General features: G+C 38.1%; 1 protein-coding gene across 1 annotated transcript in view; it reads right to left on the bottom strand.

Moving 5' to 3' along the window:
- Positions 1–20,019, bottom strand: part of LOC127509475 (Fc receptor-like protein 5) — a 102,109-nt gene that overhangs the window by 14,184 nt on the left and 67,906 nt on the right. Inside the window, exons 11-14 of the mRNA XM_051888266.1 lie at positions 5,328–5,456; positions 1,210–1,380; positions 838–1,119; positions 352–594 (exon numbers count right to left, since the gene is read on the bottom strand). Of these exons, the coding sequence (XP_051744226.1) occupies positions 352–594; positions 838–1,119; positions 1,210–1,380; positions 5,328–5,456 (825 nt within the window). The remainder of the gene's footprint in view (positions 1–351; positions 595–837; positions 1,120–1,209; positions 1,381–5,327; positions 5,457–20,019) is intronic.

The raw sequence follows: 20,019 nt of genomic DNA on the forward strand, positions 1-20,019 counted from the left end.
TTTAAAGATGTGAAATGCAAATAAATAAATAAATAAAATTCAGTAATAAAAATCATTGAGATACATCATGACTACTTTTTAGGGTGTTATTTGGTGAAAAATCCAAAAATCCAGCAAATTTTGTGACTTGGTTTGAAGATCATGTGAGACAATTTTGGTTAAAAAAAGTATCTTAATGTGAAGAAGCAAATCTCTCATTAATAACATGATAAACTTGTGTGTGTTTATGAAGAGATGATCAAACTCACCTGATACTGTCAGTGTAACTGCATCACTGCACTTTATCATGGACTATATCTGAACGAGGGCATATGAAGACATAAATCAGCTCACAGTTTCATTGACTCTCACCTCTGACTGAGATCCAGCTCTTGGGCGACTCTCCTCTCTCTGGGTGTTTGCAGTAGTAGAAACCCTCATGTGACTTTGAGACAGTAGAGATGATCATCTCTGTAGTTTGATTCTGGATGAGTGATCCATCTTTATAGAAATCAGCTCTGAGGATTGATGGGGTTGCAAACTGATATAAACAGCGTAGAGTCAGAGTATCTCCTTCAGTCACAGGATGAACAGGACTCTCCAGAATCACACCAACTACAGAAACACAGGAAACATGTGCTGATTGAATAAAGAGTAAGATTATATGAACAATATGGTAACATAAAAAATAGATTTTTTTTAAAAAAATAGATTTTTATTACAGCTTGTGCATTAAGTTTTTTGTTGGTTTGTTTGTTTTTTGCCCATTGATGCTTCCTGTTCTTGTTAAATCAACCTGCTTCCTGCATTGACTGTAAACTGCCAGTCAAATGAATAAATACAGAAACACAGACTCACTTTGTACAGTGATATTAACAGGATGATATTTCTCTCCAGATTCAGACTGACACCAGTACACTCCAGTGTGTGAGGTGATGGTGGAACTGATTGTACATGTAGATCCTGTTTGTGATCCAGACACTGATGATGAACAATCTTCCAGCCCCCAACTGTCTGTGTATCTTCTGACTGTCCATCCATCAGAGTTACTCTGGTCCTCACAGCTCAGAGAGAGAGAGACAGATGTGAAGTGTTGAGTTCTGCTGGGACTGATGATCAGAGAGACTGGAGGAGAAACACCTGACAAGACAATTACAGCTATAATTTTTCAGATTTGAGCATTTTCTTTATAAAAGTTTAACCAATCGTTTAAGTTCTGCATGAACTCACCAGTGACCCACAGTGGTTGTTTGTTGCTGTACAATGTTTTATAGGCTGTTTTTTCTCTCTTTGCTCCACACACATAAACTCCAGTGTGATTTACAGCAGCAGAACTGACAGTGTATTTTCCTCCAGCTCCTCTGCTGCTGTCTGAGAGCAGCTGATAACGATCTCTGAAGTCTGTAAAATAAGAGAATGTGTAGATTTCACTTTAAAGTGGAACTTCGCTGATTTCAGCCAACTTTAATTGTTACAATGTTGGTAGTACACACTGTAAAAAAAAAAAAAAAAAAAAAAAAACTAATTTTACGAAAAATAACTTTTTTACAGTAGTTTTCAGTTATTTTAAATTATATTTAAAACTCTGTAAAATTACAAACAATATCTGTAAATTAACAACTTGACCTTATTTTAAGTATTATATAATTAATGACAAATTACAGTAATTCTTTATTTTAAGTATTATTTATACAGTATTTTTTTTCTGTTTTCATACAAATTCACATAAAATTACATGAATAATCATAATCTGTAATTAAACATGTAGCTCATTTTATTTAAGGTTGATATCATACTAACAATTTAACATTCTTCTTTGTAATTTGAAAGTAAATCTTATTGGTTTTATATTTAGTTGTATTTTTACATTCAAACTCTGTAATTCTGGATACAAATATAGGAAACTATGTATAGCAAAATATCAATGCACAGTCTGTTTTTAAAGAGTACAAAGCTGCTCTGCTCTCCAGGTTTATACTTTCAGGCCTTTGCACACACACCAGTTGATCCAAATGTCTTTACAAAAGAAATTGTCAATAGAGATGAGAAAATCAGACATATACTTTACAAGCTCAAACTCCCAAAAAAAAAACACCCATCAACTTTCACAAACACACTCATGGCATTCTGCCATTTTAAAGTATTATATGTTATCTGATCAGAATATGCATTTGTTATTTGGAGTGTGTGAGAGAAACTGTATACTGAGACATTTGAAACTAGAAAAAGCAGAACATGGAGAAAATGGTCTGAAAGTACTGGAGTGCATCCCAGCATGCAATGTGTGGAAAACAAACATTCAAATATGGAAAATTTATAATCCTCAGTTTGTCAGATGTGCAGGTCTGTATTAAGGAAACACGTTGCTGTGAGGTGACAGTATTAACCACTGACTCATCATGCTGCTGCAAACACTACAGTGTTGAAATTACAATACATTCATTATCGAATCTCTCAATTATTGTTGAATTAGTCTGACAGCATTTCAACATTTTCATTTTCAATGTTAATACATCTGCGTAGCACAGTATGCTGTTAAATATTGTGAAATAATATGCTCATATCGCCCACCCCTAGTGTCAGTTAGTTTTAAGATCAAACTTATCATAAGAAGTAAAGGAACTTAGGAGTGAGTAATCTGAGAACAGTCGTGTACACTCGTTCGACAGAGACGACATGAAAACACCATTCTCATGAATCTAAAGAACAGACCTAGTGCAAACCATGATTTTGGATCTACTTTGATCTTTGGATCTAGATTTTGTATGGAGCTGATGAGAAAATTTTTGCAAACCCATGTCTCTGTCAGTAAGTTAATAATTAATATTGTATTATTAAACAAATTAATATTCATTTGTGTGCGTGCATGTGTATCCTCATGATCCAGAAGTTTTTGGGAATGAATGCTCTTCAAAGGAAGTGAGTATTCATGCCATATTAACATTAATACTGTAAATCAGGGTCTCAAACTCAAATTGGCCGGGGGCCGTTGCTGTGATTGACACCTCAAAGGACGGCCATTTTAACATTCAATCACAAGAAAGCGCAAAATTTATGAAAATTTACTTTCCTTTGCATTATTTCTCACTTCAAATTTCAATGCTAAAATATTTTTGCCATACTTAAAAAATGTAAACAGCAGTGTCTCTATCATTGTTAAATACAGTATTAGTTTTTAACAGTTAGTGCAAATATTTTTTCCCTGACTTTATTTTAGTTTAAATAACATCAAAATCTTGCACAGAACAACACTGTACTGAACAAATGCAATCCCTGAATACATTTCTACACTATTCTATTTCTTGGCAGACACCTGGCAGCGCTTCTGCTCACACAGCTGAGCCACATTTGTCCAAGATGCCGTTTGAGCATCGGACGCGTTTCGGTGGTTTAAATCAAGTCGCGAGCGCTTTTACTGTAATTTAGACACACGCGCTCATAATAGAAGGGACGTGCAGGCGGTGCGGCACGCTCGTTTTTTCCAGGCACGCATATGCCGCCGCGGGATGAAAACATCTCAACTTTTTTCAGAATGCTGCAAGTGCACCGCAGGTCATGTGACAAGGACCAACCGATCAGCTTCGGAAAAGCTCATGGAAAGCTCAGCCGAACAGCTGATCATAGCTGTACAGGGCGGGTTTTTATTTCTCATCTCCATAAATATATCTAGTAGTAGAGCTAATGCAAGGGCTAGAAATCAATTAATCATTTGCTGATACTTCCTCGTCATCGTGGAGAGTGCAGTTCATGGTTGCATAGCAACGACAGACACCACGGGAGCGAAAGCGCATTGGAAAGAAGGAGAAAGCGGCACGGCCCCGCTTTCCACACGTTTCACACGTTTTTAGATGCGATATTTGAACAGCGACTTTTTCTTTGCATATCAGACAGGTAGCGTTTCCATTAAACTCCCGCGGGCCGGCAGTTTGAGACCACTGCTGTAAAAGATACTGTGCCCTTATGTGTGAGGAAATGCGTTTAACACAGGCAAACTCTGCACCAAGGCACCACTCTTGTTCAAACTTACCTTCTTGAGTTTAAAGAGATAGTTCACCCAAAAATGAAAATTCTGTGATTAATTATTCACCCTCATGTTGTTCCAAACCTGTAAGACCTTCATTCATCTTCACACAACTGAAGATATTTTTGATGAAATCTGAAAGCTTTCTTAACCATCCATAGGCAGCAATGTTAATTGCAACTTTCAAGGCCCAGAAAGGTAGTTAGGACATCGTTAAGATAGTCTGTGTGATTGCAGTGGTTCAACATTAGTTGTTATTTTTGTATGTTTTTGCGCACAAAAAGTATTCTCATCGCTTCATAACATTAACCACTGTAATCACATGGACTATTTTAATGATGTCTTTACTTCCTTTCAGGGCCTTGAAAGTGGACGTTGTGTTGCTGTCTATGGAGGGATCAGAAAGTTCTCAGATTTCATCAAAAATATATTAATTTGTGTTCTGAAGATGAATGAAGGTCTTACAGGTGTGGAACGACATGAGGGTGAGTAATTAATGACAGAAATTTCATTTTTTGGGTGAACTAACCCTTTAAAGCTGTTCATCAAACCGCTCAATTAATATGGATTAGTTTTACGATCTCTTTATGAACTTTTTAAGCGTCAAAGTTTCAATTGCATAGCTGTCAATGGAGGGACAGAATTCTCTCAGATTTTATCAAAAAGATTTTCATTTGGGTTCCAAAGATGAACGAAGGTCTTACGGGTTTGTAATGACATGAGGGTGAATAATTAATGACAGAATGTTTATTTTTGGGTGAACTATCCTTTTTAAAGCATTGCTCACCCAAAATGAAAACTCCCTCTTCATTTTCTCACCCTCATCTCTTTTAAAACTTGTATGACTTACTTCTGTGAAACAATATTTTGAAGAATGTTGGTAACCAAACAACACTGGACCAAATTTTATGGACAAAAATCACCAAGAAATTGACCTTTTTTTTAACAAGTTTTTTGTTTGTTTACAGTGTATGTAAGAGTTTACTCATTCACAGTGTTTCCTGGACAGAGTAATTCATATTTATTTGTCATCAATATGATGGTTATACGTATGAGACTTTTGACATCACCAAGGTTTTGTGAAATCTACAGAGTATACTTCTACATTTTTGTATCCTCACTCATGGACAGTCGGATCAACAGAGGTTTATTATCATGGAAAATTGTAACTCACTCCTGCTAAACTTTTACTCTCTGAATTCTTTCACCCGGGAACAACACAAGTCTACATACCCTGTTTCTATTGTTTGGATTTAGAAATATTAATATTTCAGACTTGAATAAAATCAGCTAATTCAGATGATACAACATGAAGCACATTACTGACCTGATGAGAGAGTTACAGTGAACCAGCTGAATGTCCAGCCTGTAGAGGAGCCGTTAACCTCACAGATCAGAGTCACTGGATCTCCTTCAGTCAACCACTTCTGAGGAGAAACACTTAACTGGACTTTATCTGAAATAGAAAAATGAAAGGTGCAAAGATCACCCTATGTGAGGTTCAAACCCACATCCTTTTGGTTAGAAGCTCTGAGCTCAAAGCAGCGTTTCACACCACCTTCATCTACACCAGCAGTCAAAGAGACACACAGTATCAGATACCAAAGTGTTGAAAATTGTTGTTGAAGTTCAAAGAACTGTGGTGTCTGTAGAGTTACTAATATTCCAGACAAAGTAAATGTCAAAAGATATTTTATTTTTCTATATTCTTCGTAACAAATTTTGGCCATGCAATATTTCTGAAGAAATTGGCATTTTTGTGAGTGAATGTTTTTGGTCTTTTTGTCACACTTCAGAACTGTCTGTGTGGTTTTACTAGTTCACAACACATGAATCATTCATATAACTTGTTTAAAAAGCTGTATTTATAATCATGATACTCTTTTTCACTGCTGAGCCTGGATTTATGAAAATCTTCTTAAAAAAGATTTCCAAGAAGTTCGTAAGAATGTTCCTTTGGAGATTTAAGACAGGTTGGAGGTTATCCTAACTTTAAGAAGTTATTTACAATGATTTTAAAGAACATTATTTTCAGGAATATGAATACTCTCTCTCCTCTCCACCTATGGCTGGTGTGTGGTGAACCACTGGTGCTGTTATTCTGTGGCTGCCGTCACTTCATTCATGTGGATGTTGAACACTGGTGCTGGTTGAGGAGAAACTCCCTGATATGATTGTAAAGCACTTTGGATGTACAGTAGAACATAGTAAAGTGCTATAAATGACTCATTCATTCATTCTTCTTAAATTTTGTCTTCAGATAAAAGATAAGAACATTCTTTAAAAAAAAACTTTTGGGAATAAAAATATTCTTATCTTTTTTCTTTTTCTTCATAAGTTAGAAAATAAGAAAATAGCAGTGAAGAATAATTTTATTCTTCAGATTGTTTTGTGAATCCGGCCGCTGGTTTGTAACAGAATCACCAATTGTGATGAAATTTATGAATCAAATTCACTCACCTTCAGTGTGTCCAGAGTGGATGTTTGAAATCAGCACTAAAAATACAAAGTAAAAAATAAAATAAAACTCATGAAAGATTGTTTATTTTTCAATGTTCCTGGTAAAGATGATAAACTGATCCATTGGTTATCCTGAGAGAGTTTCAATGGGACCTTATTTGCAAAGTTCCTCCCGTGAGGGAACCGGCTGTGTTTCTCTGATGGGCTCCTGTGATGTCTCCTGCACGGTGTTAAAATAACAACGCTCAGTGTTCATATGGGAACCACCAGCAGGATGGTATAAGTAACACCAAAGCAGTGTTGGAGTTAATTAGGTACTTTAAGTTGTTAATTAATTGATGATTGTTTGATTATTGAAACACCTGATGATAACGAGCACAATCACTGAAGGAAAGAGAAACACAAAAACTACATCTGACTTCCAGCCACAGCCTTAAGCCCGGGATACACTGCAAGATTTTTGCAATCCTTTAAGATCATTACAAATCACACTGTGCGACATGGATCCAATTGAACTCGGGCACGACATGCATGTAAACTGTATGATGATGACATCTATTGACTCGTAGGCTACGATGCAAGTTTCTATTGAAGAATAAAACGTCATCAGCATGTGCTAGTGGGTTAACAAAAATACCATGTTGAATCACACTTTGGCAGTTGTAATGTTTATGTGTGTTGAAAATAAAAAGGAAGCGGCGAAAGAAGAAGGGAAAAGAGCTTGAGGTAAGCAGTTTTAAGTTTCAGCGCCATGTCGCTTTGATTTCATGACGCATTTTTATTGGCTGGTCAGTAGACGTAGGTCGTAGCAGCAAACACACTGTGCGATGATCAAGCTGAATTTCTGACACTGTCAGAAAATTATCGTAGGCTATCTTTGGTCGCAAAACCGGGAAAACGGCCATCTTTGAACCTCTCTCACTGTACGACATAGGACCACCGATTAAGAGCCACGATCAAACAAATCGCCACGATTGTTTCACGATGGGAATCTTTTTTATCTGGGACAGCCAGAAATCGTGCACTGTATCCCGGGCTTTAGATGAAATCAACTGAAAGACATTAAATCTTTCTTATTACAAACCAGACTGACTTTATTTCTGTCATTTGTCTACAGTTCTTTTTGAGAATTAACAGGTTTAGATGTTGATGTTTTATTGAAAATGTTTGGTTACCATTATGGTGATCAGTATTTCCTTTAGTTGGGCAGATTGACTTGATTTGTGTGTTAAGTTTGTCGATTTTGTAACAGTGTTTATGGAAACATAATTTGTTACAAAGAAGGCTATTAACAAGAGCAATCAGGTGATTGTTCTCAAGAAAAAAACTGATTGTCTAGTACTGTTGTTGACAGTTGTTTTATTATTTATACAACTATTATTTTTACAAAATTACTTATACAACATTACCTTTGTGCCACAGATCAGACCATTTGAATTTTTAAGCACATAGAACCAGCATATGTTTCTCATCAATGGTGACATGCTTCATGTTGCAATGCATGCTGGGAGCCACCATAGTATAAAACTCATGACTCCCAGCATGCATTGCAGCATGAAGCATGTCACCGTTGATGAGAAACATATGAAGAGTTTGGCTCCAAAACGCGATAAACGCCTTTTTTTTAATTGAGTTCTTGCCAAAATCAGTATTGTATCTGGTCGGTATTGAAAAGTCAATTTTTAGTTTTACTCAAAATGCAATATCCGCCATGTTATCCTGTTATGTTTTCTCCCTATCTTTCCAAACCGTGACAAACGCCAGTCCCCCTTCTTTGCAGAATGTGATACATCCGCTTAACCAATCACAGCGCACCATTCCACGCACTGTAAACAGTAATGGCAGCGTTAGTTTTCCTTATCTACTTTGTACTTTGTGATCAACAAAAACAGAAAAATGAATAATTTTGACGGCATTGACGAACATGTGGTGGTTTCTGTGGTGCAGAAGAAATGTAAGTCATCGAAATCTAATAATTTACGTGAGGAGATTAAGAAGATGAGGCACTCGGGAGGAGAAAAAATGCCGGCTGTTGCTTGTTCTCACACGACAGCATCAAACTTCTGTCGTGGTCCCCAAAACTAAATCATGAACAGTTTTTAAAAGCCGTTTAACCAAGACTGATTAATTCTCGAATCTGGCATTGCTAGTTTTGATTCTAAACATCTGATAGAAAAAAAAAACATAACATGATTACTATTTGAATGTTTGCAGTATAGCGACGCCCCTGGGTAGTTGCAGTCAATCCCAATGTACTCGGCAAATGTGTTGTTTTTATTTTAACCGTGCGGTGGCGCCAGATACTCTTTAATCTGTTTTTTTTTTTTTAACATGAATATTATTAATAATTCATTTATAACATTAACAAGATGACCCGTTCAATTCATTTTGGGAGTGATGACTGAATGTATTTTTAGTCCAGTGCCTGTATATAAGATTAGTATTGACCAAGTTCAGATGCTGTCATATAACTTACTTTGCTGTGTATTTTTAACAGTTTCAATATGAAAAATAACTTTTATATTGATTCAATGGATTAACTGCATTTTTGAAACAAAAAAAAAAAAAAACCTGTCATGGATTTATTGCATTTTGGGTAAAAATAATCTGTTTTTATAATAAATCTTTGAAAATCAAAATCTGGATTTGAATGTTTATTATAACCTAAAGATGCTATGTGAAAGATTGAAGCAGAAAATAGTGGTTTTCATCTTGCCACTTTCTTGGTGAAGAAAACACATTTTTACTCAAATTAATCAAAATGGATTTATAGCGTTTTATAGCGTATTTCCTCCCCATAATGTGTTTAAAAATTAAAACTCAAAATGTCTGATCTGTGGCATGATGGTACTGTTGGTGCTAATAACTTAATAATGAACAACCACTTTCAGTCAGTGACAGGACTAGACAATCAGTTTTCTTCTTGATGGTGTAAACCAAATCACCTGATTGCTCTTGTTCATGGTCTCCTTTATAACAAATGATGTGCTTTCTATAAACACTGTTACAAACTACATCTGACAAACTTATCATAAAAACCAAGAGTAAAACTGCCCAAACTAAAAGAAACACTGATCACCATAATGATAACCAAACATTTTCAATGAAACATCAATGTCTAAACCTGTTAATTCTCAAAAACAACTGTAGATGAATGACAGAAATAACATCAGTCTGGTTTGTAATAAGAGAGATGTAACGTATTTTCAGTTGATTTCATCTAAGGCTGCGCCTTTAGATTTAACATCGAGGAATTTACTGTGCAGACTGTCCACCCAAAGTGACAGCTCAGCCAAATACAGGAAAATCTGACAAATATTCAACATGGAGCTGACCAACTTTGTATTATACTTTAGGCATTTTATAAATGCATATTCTTCCTTTGCTTGTGAAACACCATAATTTCACTCTAACATGTTCCTCAGCTTCACAACACAGAAATGTTTATTTTATCATCACAGCAGAAAGAACCTGAAATTGATTAAGAAACTTGAAGCCAACAGTCTGATCTAAAGTCTGATTAAAGATAAACTCTTACTAATTGCATACTAGTGAACATCTACTGAAGACTAACTAGTGAATATCTACTTCATGGACAGCAAACTGTACAAAACAAACCAACAGAACTGATTCAACAAACACTATTACAAAGAGTGACTGAACAAACAGACTGACTCAAACACAACAGAGTTCATTTCTCTTTCACAAACAGCTCTAACTGCACACTTCCTCTCTCAAGATCGTCTTTCACTCATATATCATGAACTAGAGCTGGATCTGAAACACTGAGAGCAGCATGAAAAGAAAAGGAAAATCCAAGAACACTAAATAATCACTTGAATCTGTTCAATCTATTCATAATATGATCAGTTAACATCCACTGAAAATAATACTCACAGAGCACAAGAGGAAGTTGACTGAGCTCCATACTGACTGAATAATGACAGACGGTTAAAGACACAGACTGAGTTAAAGCCTCAAGACTTCCTGATACCTACAGTCAGATCTTTAGGAACATAAAGACAGATTAAATACATACAAATTAACCTCATGTGTTACAAAAAACCTTCTGATAATGTTGATAATCTTGTAACATGTTTTCAAAAAATGTCACAAAAGTTTATAGTGAAATGTTGTCAGGACTCATTCAGTATCAAAGTGAAGAGCAGCAGTTCGCCATTTTGAGAATTAATATTTTGTGTTTAATGGAGAAGGAAAAGGAATCAATACTTTGAAGTATCTGTATTATAATAATGGTATTAGATGTATTTATAACTGTCACAGTTTTGTTCAGTTTGTATGAGTTTTCATGTTTTCATTGCCTTTCTGTTTAAGTTGCTGTGTTTATTCACTCATTTTCTGGTCACATTTCCACATAGCAGTTGTTTCTTTTACTTATCTTGTTTGTATTGCCTTCTAAGTAGACTATTAAAGACGTTATACCTGATCTTTATCTTCATCATGTGTTCTTTGCAACCGTTGGTGACAATAACTTTATAAGTTAAGAAGCAGAAACTGGTGAAGGACTGCTGTTTCTCCACACTGGTTAAAACCACTGAGCTGAAAGAGAACAAACCAAACCACAACTATGAGCTCATCTCTATCTATTTCTATTCTGTCCTCTGACAACAAGGGTGTTGAGTTTGGTGCTGATATATTTGTACTTGTGAACAGTTTAATATTCATACACCAAGACGTAACAATTTTTATGCCTGTTCCTCTTAATATAAGATTAACGTATAATGTAATATAAATTCAGCTACTGAATGATTCATAATAACAGTTTTGTCATTCATTTGGAAATCAATCTGCATTTGTTGCACTATATGATTTTGATTCACCAACAAGAACCGACTTGAGACATTTTTTGGGGAATCAGACTTCACTGTTTGACTGAATAATGACACAGTCAGTGGAAACTGTATCTCAGGAAAATCACAGTTTTTAGCTTTTTTTTCCTCAGGAAAAACAAAAACAAAAAACATATGTAGGCTACATCAGGTATCAGAGTCAATATTTGTATTTCACTTTAACAAAAAATGTCTGACTAAAGCACTGTAGCTACATGGCACAGTTACAAACAGTTAAAAGCTGAGGAGATCGATGAGTTTTTAGCTAAGATTTGAGCTCGCTTAGCCAAAGCATAGAGCGTAAGATGGGCATAATATGATCCTTTGTGTGATTGCCTATGAGCAGACAAGCAGACATATTTTGGACCATTTGAAGGCGAGAGATGGACGAGAGAGGATACCCATAGAACTGAATTGCAATAGTCCAGCCATGACGAAATAAAAGCGTGGATAACAATTTCAAAGTGTTACATAACTACACATCTAGGGCTGGGGAGCTAGTATCAAGATAAGAAAATATATAACTAATGAAAAAAAACTTGGAAAGAGAACCAGGGCAATCCAACCTCCAGTCCCAGAGTCAGCACAAACACTAATTCAAATTAATATCTTTTCATTTGAAAAGATAAAGAATAATAAACAGAAACAGTAAACTCAGTTTTAGTATTAACAAACATGTGGTGAACTGTTATGTACAGAAGGGGACGGAGACACAGATACGGGTTAACAGGTTTATTGAAGGTAATGCAGAGCGTGAACAGGATGCAGGTAAGTGAATGCAGATGAATAGAACAGAGAGCTGAAGAGCTGGCACTGATACTTGACTGGATGTTTCTTTCAGGGAGCGTGGATACCAGGAGACGTGGGAACGAAGACACACCGGAGACGAGGAGACACAGGGAATCACGGAGAACGCTGGAGACAGGTAATCGAGAGCAAGGGAGTCCAGGAGGTAAGTGAACACAGGTAAGTGTCAACGAGACCGGACAGTGACTGTGTGAACTGGTGTGTCTTTTATGTGGCTGTAGTGATGAGTGTGGATTGGCGTCAGGTGGGGCTTGTTAGTATTCAGGAGAGGGAGTGCGATGTGATTGGGTGACTGTGGAGCCTGGCGTGTCTGTGACATGAACAAAGACTTCAGGAGAGAGCTAGGCCAAAATAACCAACAGAACCAAACTAACTAACCCAAGAATATTTATAAATTAATGAATCTGGGAAACAGGAGGAAGTGTTTGCCTTGGAGGAAGGAATTATCTCTCTCTTCTCTTCTCTTCTTAAAGAGGGTCTACAGCAGCATCTAGACCTCCTGCACAGCTTCTGTCAGTCATGGGCCCTGTCAGTTAACCCCAAAAAGACAAAAATAATGATTTTCCAAAAAAGACCCAGCCGACAAGACCAACATCATAGTTGTAAATTAGACAACATGCTCCTTGAGCACACGCAGAACTACACTTACCTTGGCATAAATATTAGCAACACAGGGAATTTTAACAAAGCTGTGAACGACCTGAGAGACAAGGCACGGAGAGCTTTTTACGCTATTAAGAGAAATATCAAAATTGACATCCCAGTCAGAATCTGGATAAAAATAATCAAATCAGTAATAGAACCCATCGCGCTCTACGGGTGTGAAGTCTGGGGCCCACTCACAAACCAAGAGTTCACTAAATGGGACAAACACCCAATAGAGACTCTGCAGACCGAACTATGCAAAGTTTTGCTACGAGTACAGCACAAAACCCCAAATAACGCCTGCAGAGCAGAATTAGGATTTTACCCACTTATAATTACAATTCAAAAAAGGGCCATTAAATTCCATACCCACCTAAAAAATAGTGATAAACAGACCCTCCATCACAAAGCCCTGAACTACCAAGAGCTGACACCAGAAAGAAATGCCCTCGGCCAATTGGTCTTAGAGCTGACTACACAAACCAAAACATGTCTGACTGAAAATAAAAACTTAGCCAGACCAAACCAAATAATCAAAACACAAAAAGAAAAATACCTAAAACATTGGACAGACGCAACAGCCCTACAAAGTAAATTGGAATGCTATTTGGCCCTAAATAGAGAATATGAATTGGCAGGATACCTGAGTACAGTGAGCGACCCTAAACTGAGAAAAGTCCTGAGCATGTACAGACTCAGTGAACACAATCTCACCATAGAGACAGGCAGACACAGACAGACCTGGCTACCAAAGGAAGACCGGCTGTGTCCCCACTGCACAGAGAATGAAGTGGAAACAGAACTACACTTTCTGACATCCTGCCCTAAATATGCACAAATTAGGGACACTTTCTATCCCCATTTCACAACTCACCACAAAGTCTTCCAACAGAAACCAAATATGGACAAACTCCCATACCTGCTAGGAGAAAGCCCAGCAAGCTCAAACCTGGCTGCCAGGTATGTGAGGTCCTGTCACGACGAAAGAGCCTCCAGCGGGACAGAACTACCAACACACTCACTATATGCCTAGAGACACTTCTATAAATATTATAAGAGTGAACATTTTTATTGCAATTTTTTTATAATTATTATTATTTTTTTTTTCTCTTATTTTCTTTTCTTCATCATTATTACATATATTTATTTATTTTTATTGTACAGTGTTATTAATGCTTTGGCAATGTAAAGATTTCTTTTACCATGCCAATAAAGCTATTTGAATCTTGAATCTTGAATCTTGAGAGAGAGAGAGAGAGAGAGAGAGAGAGAGAAAGAGGGAGGGAGAGAGAGAGAGAGAGAGTTCCATGAGAGATGGTCACACTTGAGTTGAGCTCCAGATAAATTGCGAGAAAAATTAGAATATTTTGCCAATAACCTAGAGAAAATAGAAGATTCAACATAAAACATCATCTAGACAACATCTAGACAAAGCTTTTGTTGAATTAGGACAGTTTTTTTTTTTTTTTTTTTTTTTTGACACTGTCACCTGAATCTTAGGAAAATTCAAGAGGAAATAATCACAGGACAACCCTCTGCAGAAGAGGATATTCATGTTTGAAAGGATAACATCAAGCAAAATAAACAACATCAACTAAGAAGAAAACTTACAGGAAAAGAGAGGTAAAGACATTTGAAGAGACAGTGCTATTTATCTCTCATTGGATATTTGCTTGAAAGAACAGCACAGAAAAACATTTTGGACACAACAGGAATTTTGGAGAAAGGAATTTCTTTCTTTTTCATCTTCACAAAATCAGTGAAAAGTCATATTTTGGCTTATTTATTATTTTTTACTATTATTATCTTCACTGAGAGAAAATAAACAAAAAACTGGCAGTTATTTCAGTTGATTCTGTTTACATTCTAAATCAACTATGGCCAGTACATCATCTTGGCCCCGCCCCTTCTGCCCTCAGAAGAGTTCTGAAGCCTCCAACCAGAGCGTTGGGCCTAAACAACCCCCATATGTGGAGGTCATCACACTGCACTATCCCAAAGATGTCACAAATGAAACAGCACGTAAAGTCTACAAAAACAAAAGACTGACTGACAACCCAGAAACACTTTTTGCAGACCTACATAAAGATGGCAGCATAAGTAACCTGATATTCTACACCAACAAGCCCTATGCATGGCACAAGGCCATCATTACACATTACCCCTCTGCTGAAAGAAAAGGCATCTGTGGGGGTTTCCAGCTAAAAATAAGAAACGAGGAAGACACAACTACTGCCAACGTTAATATCTACAAAACAACGGGTATAGTGGTGGTAAAGAGCATCAATGGGCTCTTCGAACAAGACTTCCTCTGCATCAAAGACAGAGCACAGAAAGAGACCATTACCAGCGACCAACTAATCACTCCTGAGGAGTCAGTCTCCCACACCATCCACACAGATGAGGATCAGACAGAACAGAGAGACCCTTCGAGCATAAACCAGACCAAAGACCCCCATTCACACTGCTATTGCACTGACATGAGGGAGAGGTTCACAGAGCTAGAGGGGGAAATGGTACAGCTCAAGGAGATGATCTTTTCCTTGCAAAAAGTTCAGACAACAGACCAGCAACAGCCCCACAGCCAAGCACAGAGAAAAGGACAGCCTCAGGAGAGAGCTGTCTACACTGCAGACTGAAGTGAAGGAACTCCAGCAGGAGAGAGAGGGGCTAAGGGCCCAGCTGGAGACACTGGAAACACTGTTCTTACAACAGACTGAGATACACAGGGCACAACTAACAGCAATGAAGATGGAAATAAGAGAACTGAAGCAGGACAGAGGAGCACAGCACAGCGAGTTCAGCTCATCAGAGGAACCGGTAGAGCAGGACACCCCTCACCCTGATCACAGCTCCCAAACAACAGAGATTCAGCACAGCCTGAATCCTCCTCTCCCATCAGACACTTCCCTCACATCACACTCAGACGACCTCTCCACACCAACAGAAGTAACGCTAAAACCAGAAGTCGCTCTTTTAATTGATTCAAATGGGAAATTTATTGATGAAAAGAAGCTCTTTCCCAAACACAGAGTGGCCAAACTCTGGTGTCCGAACACTCAGAGTGCACTCAAATCGCTAAGTGTGGACAAACTGGGATCCCCAAACCATATAATAATCCACACCGGCACAAACGACCTGAGAGCCCAACAGGAGAGGGTGGCTACATCACTACAAACAGTGATTGAAAAGGCCTCAACCACCTTCCCACATGCTAAAATTACCATCTCCACACTGCTGCCCCGAAAAGACTTCCACCCTGACACTATCCAGCGGGTGAACGCCAACCTCTCCCGTGCCTGTGCACTTAAACCCAATGTGCACCTGGCACACCACCCCACCCTGGACTTCACATGCCTCTACGACCATGTCCATCTGTACAAAACAGCTGTTCCTGTCTTCGCCAAGACCCTAAAAGACGTGGCCCTGAATCGGAACCGCAACAGCACCCCCAGGAGCAACAGAGTCCAACAACCTCCACCCAGACCTGCAAGAAAGCACAGTGTACCCCCAGAGAGAACATCCAGAAGACTTCCGTCACGACAACAGCACTCTCGCATGCTGAGACCGTCCCAGCCAGCACCTGAGCATCTTCTCCCAGCCCTCACATCCTCACATTCAGTGAATCAGGCCAGACCAAAGCCTCTCCTACCTACCCCCTACCCCCCTCATACACAGCAGGCCCCTGGCAGCCACAGCTATGCTCAGATAGTGAGCAGAAAACCAACAACAGGACCAGTGCAAGCCACAACAACAGAGCTAAGAGACATCCGTCAGATGCTCAACCTCATCTGCTCACACCTACTGTCATAGGTCAAAACTTATCAACAAAACTAAGACCCTATGGACAGCAACGCATTTATAATATCATGTTGGAATATTCAAGGCCTGAGATCATCTACCTTTGGCCTCAAAAGCAGGAACACAGATTTCAACTCAGAAATAAAAAATTCAGACATCATCATCCTGCAGGAGACATGGAGCAGAGATGGACCCACCGGCTGCCCCAAAGACTACAGAGAATTCATCATCCCATCCAGTAAACTGCCTGGAGTGACACAAGGAAGAGACTCAGGAGGCATGCTTATTTGGTACAGATCAAATCTTGCCCATGCCATCAAAGTAGCTAAAACAGGACAATTCTATACATGGTTAGAAATTAATAGGACAGTCACCGCAACAGAGAAAAACATCTTCCTATGTGCCACTTATATCCCTCCAGCAGAGTCTCCGTATTTTAATGAAGATAGTTTCTCCATTCTTGAAGTAGACATTAATTACTACCAGTCACAGGGAAGCGTACTGGTCTGTGGAGACCTAAATGCCAGAACAGGTGAAGAACTGGACACACTTAATTCTCAGGGGGACAAACACCTGCCTGGAGGTGACGTCCTCCCCCCACCTATACACACACGAAGACACAACTATGATAAAACAACAAACAAAAGTGGAACACATCTTCTTCATCTGTGTCGCACACTAGGTATGTACAAAGTCAATGGCAGACTAAGAGGAGATTCCTACGGTAGATACACCTACAGCTCACCATTTGGTAGCAGTACAGTCGACTATTTTCTTACAGACCTTAACCCAAACTCCCTCAGAGCGTTCACAGTCAGCCGACTAAACCCACTATCAGACCACAGTAAAATAACCCTCTACTTAACCAGAGCAATGCCCAACCAAGAAGCATCTAAACAAACCCAGCTCCACTCACTTAGAAACACATATAAATGGATCAAAACAGTAAAGATACATATCCAAGTACAATTAGTCAACCACAAATTCAAGTCCTATTAGATCAATTCCTTGCCACTCCTTTCCTGCATAACAGTGAAGGTACAAACCTAGCAGTAGACAAGCTGAACAGAATATTTGAGGTCTCAGCAACATTATCAAACTTAAAAACCACAAAAAGAAAAGCAAAAAGACCACATGCCACTGAGAAATGGTTTGACAATGACTGCAAAATACTTAGGAAAGAAGTAAGAATCCTATCAAACCAGAAACATAGAGATGCTGACAATGAGAACATCCGTCATCTCTATCATGAAAAACTTAAACAATATAGGAATACTTTAAGAAAGAAAAAAGAACAAAACACAAAAAGTCAACTCATAGAAATTGAAGAATCCTTAGAATCCAACCACTTTTGGAAACTTTGGAACACACTAAACAAATCTTACCATCAAGAACTAGCCATCCAGAATGGAGATGTTTGGATAAACCACTTCTCCAACCTTTTTAGTAATATAGTCAACAATCGGGAACAAAATGCAATGTATGAAAAACTAAGGGTTTTAGAATCAACCATCAAACACTACCAAAACCCCTTAGACTCTCCAATTACACTAGCTGAACTATTAGACAAAATACAAACCCTGAAAACCCAAAAAGCCTGTGGTGTTGATGGCATCCTAAATGAAATGATAAAATATACAGACCACAAATTCAAATTAGCCATCCTCAAGCTCTTCAATATCATCCTTAGTTCAGGTATATTCCCCAACATTTGGAACAAAGGCCTAATTACCCCAATCCATAAAAACGGAGACAGATTTGACCCTAATAACTACCGTGGCATATGTGTAAACAGCAACCTAGGTAAACTTTTCTGCAACATCCTAAACAGCAGACTAACCCATTTTCTCAGAGACAGAAATGTCCTGAGCAAGTGTCAAATTGGCTTCCAACCAAAATATCGCACATCAGACCATATATACACTCTCCATACCTTAATCGATAAGCAAATCAACCAAAACAAAAGCAAAATTTTCTCATGCTTTGTTGACTTCAAAAAAGCTTTCGACTTCATTTGGCATGAAGGTCTTTTTCTTCAGTTAATCCAGTGTGGCATCGGAGGAAAAACATATGTGGCATCGGTAACAAACACACAGAATTCCTCCCTCAGTGTTGTGGAGTGAGACAGGGCTGTAGCTTAAGTCCTGCACTGTTCAATATATACATAAATGAGTTAGCGAGGGCTCTGGATCAGTCTGCAGCACCTGGTCTTACTCTACTAGATACTGAAGTCAAATGCCTCCTGTTTGCTGATGATCTGGTGCTGCTGTCTCCCACTAAAGAGGGTCTACAGCAGCATCTAGACCTCCTGCACAGCTTCTGTCAGTCATGGGCCCTGTCAGTTAACCCCAAAAAGACAAAAATAATGATTTTCTGAAAAAGACCCAGTCACCAAGACCAACATCATAGACGCAAAACCCCAAATAACGTCTGCAGAGCAGAATTAGGATTTTACCCACTTATAACCTGCCCTAAATATGCACAAATTAGGGACACTTTCTATCCCCATTTCACAACTCACCACAAAGACTTCCAACAGAAACCAAATATGGACAAACTCCCATACCTGCTAGGAGAAAGCCCAGCAAGCTCAAACCTGGCTGCCAGGTATGTGAGGTCCTGTCACGACGAAAGAGCCTCCAGCGGGACAGAACTACCAACACACTCACTATATGCCTAGAGACACTTCTATAAATATTATAAGATTGAACATTTTTATTGCAATTTTTTTATTTTTTTATTTCTATTTTATTGCTAGATTTTTTTTCTCTTATTTTCTTTTCTTCATCATTATTACATATATTTATTTATTTTTATTGTACAGTGTTATTAATGCTTTGGCAATGTAAAGATTTCTTTTACCATGCCAATAAAGCTATTTGAATCTTGAATCTTGAATCTTGAGAGAGAGAGAGAGAGAGAGAGAGAGGGAGGGAGAGAGAGAGGAGAAAAAAGAGAGCAAACAAGGCCACATCCAACACACACGTACACAATTATAAAACACAATGAATACGTCCTCAGACGTAACACAAAGCTCTTCCTATATAAGTAGGGTTTGACATTGTCTAGTTGAGGAAGGTGATTAAAGCTAGAGCTAACAGTAGCGTTAATTTACTTGTCTAGCTTAAGGGTACTATCAAGATAAAATCATAAACTGTTAGTGTCTAAGGAAAAATAAGGAGTAAGAATACCTACAGTAGGTCAATAACATTCAGATCCTTTTCTTGTTTGGCCCAAACAGAATAATTTGGGTTTTATCGTGATTTATATGGAAGAGACCGGGGTGTTTCCAGGGATGCAGCTTCTCCTCAAAAAAAAAAAAAAAACTGGATGAGAAAATAGTCAATATTACAAAATGTGACATTAAAAATTTTAAAAGTTACTCGTTTTTATAAAGTAACACTGTCCAACAATGACACCCGCAGGTGAAGTTACAGCGGGAGGCGTTCCTGTGTT

This window comes from Ctenopharyngodon idella, chromosome 3 (assembly GCF_019924925.1).
Source record: "Ctenopharyngodon idella isolate HZGC_01 chromosome 3, HZGC01, whole genome shotgun sequence".
NCBI classification, from domain to species: domain Eukaryota; kingdom Metazoa; phylum Chordata; class Actinopteri; order Cypriniformes; family Xenocyprididae; genus Ctenopharyngodon; species Ctenopharyngodon idella.